The sequence below is a fragment of the Geotrypetes seraphini genome, chromosome 1 (assembly GCF_902459505.1).
Source record: "Geotrypetes seraphini chromosome 1, aGeoSer1.1, whole genome shotgun sequence".
NCBI lineage: Eukaryota > Metazoa > Chordata > Amphibia > Gymnophiona > Dermophiidae > Geotrypetes > Geotrypetes seraphini.
Genome location: NC_047084.1, coordinates 471,277,577 through 471,289,905, shown reverse-complemented (window position 1 = coordinate 471,289,905; position 12,329 = coordinate 471,277,577). Strand labels below are relative to the sequence as shown.

Genomic DNA, 12,329 nt, shown 5'->3' with positions numbered 1-12,329 from the left:
TCCCGGTCTTGACGCCATTGCGACGCCAGGGTCCATTGAGGGATTCTCAGATGGAGGCGGGCGAAGGGTGTGACATGGACGGTGGAGGCCATGTGGCCCAGAAGGGTCATCATCTGTCGGGCTGATACTGAGGTCAGCCGAGAGATCCTTCGGCTCAGACTTACTAACGCCTCCAGGCGCGGAGGGGGGAGGAAGGAACGGAGGCGAACCGTGTCCAGCGTGGCCCCGATGAACTGTAGGGATTGTGAGGGGCGTAGTTGAGATTTTGGGAAGTTTATTTCGAACCCCAGACTTTGTAGATAGGTAATAGTCTGTTGGGTCGCTGAGATAGCCCCTTCTTTGGACGGGGCTTTGATTAGCCAGTCGTCCAGGTAGGGGAATACCTGGAGGCCCTGGGAGCGTAAGGTTGCTGCTACCACCACGAGGCACTTGGTGAAGACTCGAGGTGATGATGCTAGTCCGAAGGGGAGGACTCGGTATTGTAGGTGCCAGTCCCCTACTTGGAAACGCAAAAACTTGCGGTGAGCGGGGTGCACTGGGACATGTGTGTACGCCTCCTTGAGATCGAGGGAGCAGAGCCAGTCGCCCTCGTCGATCAGGGGGTAGAGTGTTGGTAGTGAGAGCATCCGAAACTTTTCCCGTACCAGGAATTTGTTGAGGCGTCTCAAGTCTAGTATTGGGCGTAGGTCTCCCGTTTTTTTCGGTACCAGAAAGTAACGGGAGTAGAAGCCCTTCCCCCGTTGGTCGGGGGGGACCTTCTCCACTGCTCTCAGGCGAAGCAGGTCTCGAGCTTCGGAGAGGAGTAGAGGTAGCTGAGTCCTGTTGGGAGGGCAATTCCTTGGGGGGTTGTCCGGGGGAATGGCCCGAAAGTTGAGAGAGTACCCTGATGAGATCACGCCAAGGACCCATGCGTCCGTCGTGAGTTGTTCCCAGCGAGGGTAAAAGGCTTTGAGTCGACCTCCGATGGGAAGGCGGCCTGGGACTATGGCGGAGGGGGCCCGCCCCCTTCCGCGTGTCCCGTCAAAAGGACGGGGATGGTTTGGTGGTCGCGGGCGGTTGGGACTTGGGCATGGCCCTGTGATGGGCTTGCGGACGTCTGGGTGGGGGCCGCGAGAAGGCAGGGGTGGACTTTTGTGGGTAGCGGCGCGGAGGGGCCCTGTATGGCCTGGGCGCTGGCGGTTTGGGCTTTTGCCGGACAAGGGAGGCAAATGAGCGTTCATGTTCGGAGAGGCGTTTTGTTGCCGCCTCGATAGTGTCTTCGAACAATTCCTTTCCCACGCAGGGGAGGTTAGCTAACCGGTCCTGTAAGTTAGGGTCCATGTCGACCAGGCGCAGCCAAGCTAGTCGGCGCATGGCGATAGCGAAGGCTGCTTCTCTGGAGGAGAGTTCGAAGCCATCGTAGGCCGCGTGGAATAGATGAAGGCGCAGGTTGGAGAGGGACTCTAAAAGCAGGCCGAACGTTTCCTGCCGGGAGGCTGGTAGGTCAGTCTCAAAGGCTCTCAATAGTCCAATGAGGTGTTTGAGGTATGATGTGAAGGTGAAAGTGTAGCTTTGCACCCTAGAGGCCATCATTGCGTTTTGGTATAGTCTCCTGCCGAACTTGTCCAGGGTTCGGCCTTCCCGGCCTGGGGGTACCGCTGCTGAGACCCGGGACGGGTGAGCCTTTTTCAAGGAGGATTCCACTAGCAGCGATTGGTGGGAGAGCTGTGGTTGCTCGAATCCCGGATAAGGTACTGTGCGGTACTTGGCCTCCATTTTGGAGGGTACGGCCGTGACCATGTAGGGGGTCTCCAGGTTCCTGAAGAAGGCCTGTTGGAGTACCGGGTTAGGTGGTAAGCGAAGGGACTCTCTGGGCAGTGATGGCATATCCAGCTCCGCCAGGTACTCCTTAGAGTATCTGGAGTCGGACTGGAGATCTAAGTCCAATGCGTGGCCCATGTCTTGGACAAAGCGAGTGAAGGATGGGCGAGATGTCCCCGGAGCCCCGTGCGGGGTCAGGGAACGAGACCTTCGTCGGGTGGAGAAGGATAAGGAGGCTTCCCTCGAGTATCGAGGTTCATGCTCTGATCCATGCTCCGAGGTTGGGGAAGCACTGTGAGAGTGTTCCGGGGTTGTCGATCTTCGGCGTCTCGAGGAGCCCCTCGGAGACGATGCCGGGGTTAGGGGTACCGATCGATGTCGGATTGGTGACCTCGATCCGGACTCCCTCGGAGAATGCGTCCGAGGGGGAGTTCGGAGGATACGCGGGTTGGAGAGTGATAACTCAGCCACCCTTAGTGGTCCTGTACGAGGTGTGGGAGAACGGCCTCGTAGGGTTGGTGAACCTCGGGCCTTCTTGGAGGTACGGCGGTTCGAGGTTTCTGTTGTTCTAGCCCGACGTTTTGCCCCTCGGCGGTCCGCAGAGGGGGAACGTCTCGGGCGTCTCGGCGAGGAGTCCGAGGAGGATGGGATGCGGCGAGGATTGCGCACCTTTCCTCGAGGTTGATCGGTGTGAGGCTCAGGTTGGTCTGGCACATTCGAGGTCGAGGCCGATTGAAACTGGGCCATTGCAGCGGACAGCTCCGATGTGATCATCGCTCGGAGTAGGTCCTGGAAGACGGGCACGGACAGCATCGAAGGCATGTCCCCTGCCTCTGTGCGCTCCACCGGGGGGCGACCTCGTATCAGAGTATTCCCGTGTGGTGGAGGCACGGCCCGAAGGCTTGGAGGGCTTAGACGGGGCTGTAAGCATGGGGCTTCCGCCATGCGTCGCCGTTGTCCCCGAGGCTGGCTTCTTCGCTGTTACAGAACCTGAAGAGGGAAGAGGGGACTTACCCGGAGCCGAGGCTTTCTGTTGTCCCGAGGACTTCGGGGTCGAGTCTCGAGGCGATGCCGAGGTTTCCGGGGCCGAGGTCGAGGCCAGGGCCGACCTCGAGGCCGAGGTGGAGGGTTGGTCCGGGGTGAAGAGATCCGCCATGCGGGCTTTTCTTCGGCGGAGGGCCCGGTTTTGGAAAATAGCGCACTGGGGGCAGGAGTCGGTTGGATGAGTCGCCCCCAGACAAAGGATGCACCGGCGGTGCGGGTCTGTGAGAGAAAGAAGCCGCTCGCACCGGGTGCACTTTTTAAAGCCGGTCAAAGGCCGGGACATTAAATCGAAAGTAGCCGCGGCTCGATTAGCCACGCGGCCACGGGGACCCGGAAGCCTCCGGGTCGTTGAAAACGAAGCAGGAATCAAGTAAAAAGGTAAGGAATTCGCGCACAGCGACTTAATCGTGAAAAAACAAGAAAAAATCGCGGTGCTAGAAGGCAGTTGGGGCAGAGCCTGAAAAACACGTCTTCTAGGCTCGCGGAAAATTTTGAACTGGAGACCACGAGGGGATGCACCCCCTAGTGGAGCAGGAAGGCACGCATGCGTGGAGAAGCAGAGCAAACTTAAATCTTCAATCAAGTTTGCTTGAAAATGCTTCCGCATCGGGGCTCCGTAGATGACGTCACCCACATGTGAGAATATCATGCCTGCTTGTCCTGGGATAATATTTTTATTCTTTGTCCAGAACCTAATACGTTTGACGAGGCCATCTCATATGCACAGCGATATGTTGCTATGGTAATTGATTGGACACAAGCCAATTTTCTTAAACTGAATAAAAATAAAGCCAAATTACTTTGGTTTGGTCTGAAGAGCTTTAGAATTCTTGTTCAGGCTTTAAGCTCCCCTCTCTTCCCTGTACTGCTGATTTCCATTAAAATCACATAGAAAATTAAATTATAGTTGCTACAAGATACATCTGCTCAGCTAATCTTTTCTTTGGGGAAATTTAGTGGAGTTACTCCACTTTTAAATAAGTTACATTGGCTCAAAGTGGACTTGCATCTTATTCTTAAGGTAGCTTGCAAAGTTTACAATAATTTTTAATGGTTTGGATTTGGCCAACATTATACAACTTATATTATTTCCCATAAATAGACCTACATGAAGAAGCGCTCATGTAGGACTTAAAATTTCCTTCTGTAATTATCCCCCTCCCTTTTACTAAACTGCAATAGCTGTTTTTAGCGAGCCACGCTGAATACTCCACGTTGCTCCCGACTCTCAGAGCTCCTATGAGCGTTGGGAGCAGCATTCAGCGCAGCTCCCTGCACTAAAAATATTATCACAGTTTAGTAAAAGGGGGGTATATTATTAAAATGTTTGGGAACATACTTTTACTTAATAAGGGCTAAAAACTGGAATAATATACCAATCTACAGTATATTCATCAGATTTCAATATATTACTTTTTCAGGAAGGTGTTTGGTTTTTTGTTTTTTTTTAAACTACTTCTAAACTAAACTAAAACTTAGCTTTGTATACCAGGTCTTCAGCCAGAAAGGAGCTCGACTCGGTTAGCAGTAACTAAAAAAAATACTTTAAAAAGTAACAATCAGAAAATATTAATGACTAGTTTCCAAAGTGTTTGGCAAATAAAATAGTTTTTTTTAAAGATTTATGAAAAAGTTGAAAAGGACCCCTTAAAATAAGAGGAAGTTCATTCCATAGTTAAGAAAATTTGATTGACTGAAATTCTTGACTCCTTTGATTCCTTTCACTGGAGGAAGGGAGAGTTTGAATTGTTGGGTGCCTCTTGCATAGGAGAATCTATAAGCATTCCATAATAAAGGGACAAGAGGGATGAAGATACCATATAAAATTTTAAAAGTAATACATGCACATTTAAAGTGAATCCTGAGATAAACCGGAAGCCAGTGAAGGTTTAAAAGCAAAGGAGACACTTCTAGATCAAGATTATACAGGAAACTTTTCTAAAATCTGTTAATTTACTTTATGTGAAGGACTCTTGTTTGTGAGCCACCTTGCCGCCTCCAGGTTAAAAGCGGAATACAAGACACATTGGAATACAATACAATTACCTACATTTTTTGACTTGAGTCTGTTTCCTTGGAGCATCCTAGCATGAGCTCTTGTGCCAGAACATTTTCTACCAATACAAGTTCATTTTTGTAGAAATTTACTAAACTTCATTAGCTGTTAATGCATTGCATTAGTATGCTGTTAACATGGATTTAAAACAGCTATCATGTTAGGACATGGGAAAGACGTGAAGAGTATTCTATATAGTTAATAACACATGGTTGCATTTCCCCAAATACTAGAAGATCTACATTTACTGTGAATGTTTCAAAGGTATTGGGAGCTAACCTTTGCATTTATGTGTATTAAGTGTCACATCTTAATGCATTTTCGCAAACAGGAGTTTTACAGTGCTGAAATACTTAAATGTTTTAATTTCATATCCCTCTTCAAGTTCAATTTATTTAACATACTGTAAATATAAAAAAAATGTTAAAATATAAATGGTTTACAATAAATAAAAAAAAAGGGAACAAAACAATACAAGACAAACTCTGTTACATTTAAAGGGAAAAACAATAAGGTAAAAATTACAATAAAATTTGCAAAAGGAGAATAGGGAAAGGGAAGAAATAAATGGGGTCCCCATAATGTAATTTGAGCCAAGATTCAGAAACTTCAGCTGCAAAATACTGCATGCACAACTGTTATACCTGTAGAGTACTATCACTCCCAAGATAATGGGGGACTGGGAAGGGAAAGATGCACATTTCCAAAAAACTGACATAATAAATTGTAATTTATTTTTTCTTACCTTTGTTGTCTGAGCTTTGCTTTGTCTGCTTTTCTCTACTTTTTCCCTCTCTTCAAGCCACCTATCTTTTTGACATTTTTTCTTTCTCTGTTTCCAGCATTCATCTTTTCTGTGTCTCTATCCACCTTGACCAGCATCTCCCCTCTTGTGTTCAGTATTGCTCCTCTGTGATCCTGTCCCTATGTCCCATGTCCAGCTCCTCTCTCCTCTTCCTCCTGCAATCTCCCACTCCCCTATCTGTAGTTTACCATTTTTCTCTCCCTCCCTCTGTTGATTCTAGCATCTGTACCACTCACTGGTCCTGGTCCTCTCTCTCTCTCTCCCCCCCACCAGGTCCAGCATCTGCCCCCTCTCCCCATCTGCCCCACCCAGTCAATATCTCTATGCCCCCCCCCAAGCTTGGATCAGGCATATTTCCCTTCCTAGTCACGCCCTATTGCAGACAAGCTTTAGGGCCCTCTCCCCAACTCTGCTTTGGGCCCCTGAATATCTAACAGTAGCTGGTGTGCAATGCTCCAGCTCCCTCTGCTCATGTCTGGGTCAACGTTGCTGCAGCTCCCCTCGCCCGTCCAAGGATCCTCCACAGTGGATCACGACAGAGAGAATGCTGAAAGCTGTGACTCTCTAACCAGTGGCGCCTTTTCGCTACCGCATCCACCCACAGGAGGTTGCATTAGAGAGACGGGTGTGGCAGAGAAAAGGCTCCATTGGTCAAGATCGACTGTGGAATGTAGAGGATCCTTTGGGGGGGAGAGGGGAGCTATAGCAATGTTGACTTGAGCATAAGGAGAGGGAGCTGGAGCACTGCACCCCGGCGGTATACCCGGCAAGGCTTTGCAAGCTGGACCGTGGACCACAGTCCACCATTAGAGTAACCCTGCTTTAAGGAATAGTCAATGCCCTCTGTGAAACAATACGAAAACTTAAAATATTTCCAGATAGCATAAAATCAGTAAAACATTGAGATTTCTGTTTTTAATACAATAAAGTTAATCTACATTTCTATAGCACTTTTTATGCCACAAAGACTGCCACATGTTTGACAAGTTCATATTTCATACTTCAGAAACAGTCGCTTTTTCAGGCAAAATCCAGGCAGCATGTTGCAGAATGAAATCATTCCCAGAAAGGAAGGAATTGCACTTAGTTATGCCTGGGGAAAACAGAGGCCCAAGAGCTAAAGTAATTTCCCGAGGTTACCTGCAGCGTCCTCTGCCAGGCTCTTCTCTACCTCTAGCCCTGGTACTCTGACCACCAGGCCACACCACCTTCTACCTGCTCTCACATGCTTAAATCGCCTTTGATCCCAAAATGTTTTGTCCACGCTGGACAGATAACTTACCATCCGGAGCATATTTCGACGAGATTCCTAAAACTATTGCGAGTACGATGAAAAACGAGAGGCTAGACATGGCAAAGCAAATGAGAGTGTTTTTGTGTCGTTTCCTCCTGCAGTTTTCTGCCTGCCGCCTCTCTTCCTCTGAAGGGACTGCAAATGTGGCATCGGCCTCCTGCCCTGAAGAGGCAAATTTAGCCAATGCCTGGTTCTTTGGCAGCGGCGCTGGGCGCAGCGGAACAATTTTCCCTGGCACATATCCAGTGGATCGGTGGCTGCTTCTGCTCTGAGGCTGCAGGAAGAGGGGAGAGCTACCCCTGGGATGAGTCATTTGCATGGTCTGTAGGGAAAATAGAACAGAAGAAAGTAAGCCTCTGTGTAGGATACTACTACATCACTTGTGGTGAGCAATTATTAGCATACCCACATTAATTGAGGAAGCAAACTAATTTTTTCCATAGTAAATTACGATACGTTAGAACAGTTTTCCCCTGTTAAAGTTAGAACAGTTTTCCCCTGTTAAAGTAAAGTAATGTAGGCATTAAGAAAAAAAGCCAAAGATCAGCCTAACCAATGAGTTGAAAAAGAGCAGAAGAGAAGTTTCAGCTAGAACTAATAGAATCGATTCACGCATGTGCAAAGACCCAAATTAGACCCTATATCATCAGAATCCTCACACGTACCCTGACATGTTCTGAAAATCTAACATGGACAGGTCACCCAAAACAAAAAGTATTAAGACACACAGTGAAATAACCATCTCATGGGCCTTCTCCACCTTCAAAGAGCCTGGAACTTTCCAGTGACATAAAAGAAAAACAACATACGACAACATACATAATTCTACACTAAAAGACTACATTGACAAGAGGACTGTAACCCTTTTAGAGACAGAGAAAGTATTTGGCAGAAACAGATATCAGTGGAGCAAATAATAGTCCATACTGTTTGGCAGTAGCTCATCGTCACCATGGGCACCTGTGGGATTACCAAAAGGATCGATACTGTGACCTATTCTCTTCTGTATCTACCTCAAGCCACTAGCCAAGCTGATTCATTCAATGGACACTCGGTTCTACATCTATGCGGATGATGTGCAGCTACTCATACCTAATGAACCCCATTTATCCACAGCCCTGAACTACAACTACTACTAATTATTATTTCTATAGCGCTACCAGACGCAAGGAGAACTGTACATTAAACATGCAAGAGACAGACCCTGCTCAAAGAGCTTACAATCTAATTATGACACTCACATTGGACAAAAATGGTGAATCAATATATATTGCTCATGTAGGGGAATACAAAGCGATTAAGAGGTAGAGGGCTACAGAGGGAATGGCAAACAAAATATAATGGTTTACAAGTTGATAGGGTTAGGATTTTAAAGCAGCTTTGAAAAAGTGGGCTTTCAGCCTGGATTTGAGTACTGCCAGAGACGGAACCTGAAATATCGAGTCAGGCAAGTTGTTCCAGGCATACGGCGCAGCAAGACAGAAGGAATGGGAGTCAGGAGTTTGAAGTAGAGGAGAAGGGTACAGACAAGAAAGACTTGCCTGATGAGCGGAGTTCCCAGGACAGAGTATAGAGAGAGATAAGAGAGGAGAGATATTGAGGAGCTGAATTGTGAATACACTTGTAGTTCAGTAAGAGGAGTTTGAACTGTGTGCAGAAGCGGGCAAGGAGCCAATGAATAAACTGACTACCTGTATAATATCAATTCCAAGAATGGGCTAAAAGCAACAAACTTTGCCCAACTTCAGGTAAAACTGAGCTTCTATGAGTCCCTAACTTTTCCACTATATAAATATCTCTGCTGTATATGTACAGTCTCCTGCATGGTAAATCTGCATTGTTCTTCGCTGTATAAACACCTTTACTGAATATGTACAGTCCTCATTGTATCTTCGCTGTAAATGTACAGTCTCTTACACTGTAAACCGCTCTGAACTGTTTGTGGTACTGCGGTATACAAAATAAAGTTATTATTATTATTATTAACACAAGTGGGCACATACCAGACATCAAAATCTCTTTTGGGAAATACAAATTCCCCTCAAATCATAAGTCAGAGATCATAGAATACAGCTAGATTCAACACTTACTCTGATCCTCAAATCCAAGCAACCTTCAAGAGCTGTTTATCATTTGCGACAAATACGGTGACTCTCTCCTTCCATTAAAAAGGCAAGTCTTGTCTCAGTTGTACATGCCATGATAACATCAAGATGGGATTACTGTAATGCACTCTACTCTGGTCTGAGTGCAAAGGATCTGCACCAGCTCCAATTGATTCAGAATGCTACAGCAAGACTGGTTGTAATTGATGTGACCACATAAAAATATTTTTGCAAAACCTTCAATGGTTACCAGTATAACACAGGACCAAATTTAACTCTTTTGTCTGATTTTTAAAACCCTCAAATGAAATGGCCCAGAATATTTGAACAGGATCTCCCTCTAAACACCTCCAAGATCACCAAAGACCTCCCAAGGAGTATTCCTAACCACACCCTCTCTGAATGGCATTACATAATGTGATATCCGCCAGCAAGCCTACCCCGGAGTAGGTCCCATACTACGGAATGCAAAGACTTTGCTTAACACAAGACTACCTCTACCTTCAGGAAGCCGGTGAAAGCTTGGCTCTTCAACCAGGCCTTTAATGGAAGAAGTAACTAACTTGCTAGTCACACATACACAAGGAGCAACATTGGCTGCACATATTACAGCAGGAAACATTTATCCACTTCCAGTGGTGTAGTAAGAGAATGTGTGGGGGGGAGGGCAGACCATCTCAGACACTGTCTTGGTGGAGGCATCAGCACCTCTTCTCCTCTCCCAAACCCTGCTCCTTCCCACCCTTCCTCCGCCACAAACACACTTTTCTTTTCCCTCATACCTCTAGCTCTGTGCTAGCAGCAGCTCCAACCTGCTGCTTGCGCCGTTCTCGGCTCTCCTTCCAATGTCATTTCCTGACTGTGGGACGAGAAGTGATGTCAGAGGGAGAGCAAAGGAAAGCTGGAAATGCTGCTCATGCTGGAGAGATTAAAGAGGTACGAGAGAAGGGAAGGAGCGGAGAAAAGGGAAGAGGTGCCACCACTCTGGCTATGCCAGTGTCCACTTCTACTTACTTGAGAATTTTCAAACACCATTCTGCCATCCTGTGCAACTTTCTTTAAAATTAATCCCCTTATTTTCTTATTCCTGTTACTCTATCTTATCTATATGTTCCATCTTTGCTTACAACCTAGTTGACTATTATAATGTTTTATTATGTCTGAGTTGACACTGTAATTAGAGAATGACACAGGGAAAAAAATTGTCCCCGTCTCCGCCCCGTCCCACGAGATCTGTCACCGTCCTGTCCCCACATACCACTTGATTCCCATCCACACAAGCCTCGAGTAGTTTTATACTGAACTTATTTTATTAAAGTATAAAAAGAAACAATATTCTGTTTGTCATTTTATAAATCAAAGTTCTGGCTGCTGAACTAGAGAAAGAGATGTTCAGCTGGCAGGGCTTTGTTAATAAATGTTTATCAACAACTAATATACTACTTTATCCTAAAGCAAAAAAAAAAGAAATAGAAATAGAAATATTTTTTCTACCTTTGTTGTCTGGTTTCTGCTTTCCTCATCTTCTCTTCATTCAATTCCTTCCATGATCCATTGTCTGCCTTCTCTCTGCCTCTTCCATATGCCCTGTTACTGTGCCTTTCCCTCCCCCCCCTTCATTAGTCTGGCACCCATCTTCTTCCCTCCATTCCCCCCATAGTCTGGCATCTCTCTCTTGCCCATTTCCCTTCAGCATCTGTTCCTCTCACTCCCCCCCTCTCACCACTTCGCTTCAGCGCATGTGGGGATCTAGCAGTCTCCCTCCCTCCCAATTGCCGCCGTCTGGGCATCTCCTTTCCCCTCACCTTACCGAGGTGATTTTCTGGAGGGGGTTTTGTCTCCCAGTTGCCCGAGCTCGTTTCATCAAGGTGCGTGTGGCTGCCGACACTTTTCCTCTGACACAACTTCCTGTTTCTGGTTGCATCAGAGAAGAAGTTTCGGCAGCCACATGTGACGTGATGAAATCCGGCTCGGACAGCTGGGGGACGAACAAACTCCAAAAAAATCACATCGGTAAGGGGAGCGGAAGGAAGGGAGGGAGGAAGATACCCGATCGATGACCACGCAAGTTCTCTCCCATAACTGCGGAGACAAAGCCATTCATCACTCCACGGGCAAATGGCCTTGTCCCTATACCCACAGCAACGATGACTTTTTCTTCCACTGTTTCGGCGGGTTACCCGCGAGTTAACAGCCACCGTGTCATTCTCTCATTGTAATGTGACATACAATGCCATACTTTGTATTGTAATTTGAATATTTACTGCTGTAATTTTCTATTACATATGTTTGACTTATTCTTGCTGTACATTGAACCGAGTGAATTCCTTCAAAAAGGTAGTAAATAAATTCTAAGGCTCCTTTTACAAAGTCGTGCTAGCAGTTTTACCGCATGCACCGGATTAGTGCGTGCTAGCCGAAAATCTACCACCTGCTCAAAAGGAGGCGGTAGCGGCTAGGACACGCGGCAATTTAGCACGTGCTATTCCAAGCATTAAGGCCCTAGCGCGGCTTTGTAAAAGGAGCCCCTAATATTATTATTTATTTAAAATATTTATGTGTCTAAAACCTAGGCGGCTCATAAAATTACATAATCACATACGTAAAAACATACGTAATCACATTAAAGTAAACAGATTGAACAGAACACAATACAGGGATTCAAAGTGAGTTTAGATAAATTCCTGAAGGAGAAGGGGATTTAGGGGTACAGATAGAAGTAGTGATAGGTTATAGGATGAGTTCAGGGACCACTGACAGGTCATGGACCTGATGGGCCGCCGCAGGTGCGGACTGCTGGGCACGATGGACCTCTGGTCTGACCCAGCGGAGGCAATTTCTTATGTTCTTATTTAAAAACTTCTAAAATTACATTCTCATTGCACCATAAAAATAGTAGCAAAAAACAAGATGCTTTCTCAATATGTGGTGGTTCTTTTTAGCAAAATGCCAGATCTAGTAAGTTTTCAACAATTTTCTAAACTACAAAATATTATTGCATAATCTCAAAATTCCCAGGCACAGATTTCCACTTAGATGCAAACCACTCTCTGGCTGTACCACAGAAAGGTTGTATATCAGCTCCATGACCCTTGACCTTTTACTCTTTCACAACCTCTTCCTTTTGGGCTTACAGGTACACAACACAGCCTCTCAAACCAACTCATGCCCTATTTACGTTCCCTTCAACCAAGGGCTGTAAAAGTAAGAAACATCATGGGCATT

At 46.4% G+C, this 12,329-nt stretch overlaps 1 protein-coding gene across 1 annotated transcript in view; it reads right to left on the bottom strand.

The window, feature by feature from the left end:
* The window catches only part of CEMIP2 (cell migration inducing hyaluronidase 2), a 181,318-nt gene that overhangs the window by 136,677 nt on the left and 32,312 nt on the right, over positions 1-12,329 (bottom strand). Inside the window, exon 2 of the mRNA XM_033962543.1 lies at positions 6,988-7,321. Coding sequence (XP_033818434.1) covers positions 6,988-7,321 — 334 coding nt within the window. The remainder of the gene's footprint in view (positions 1-6,987; positions 7,322-12,329) is intronic.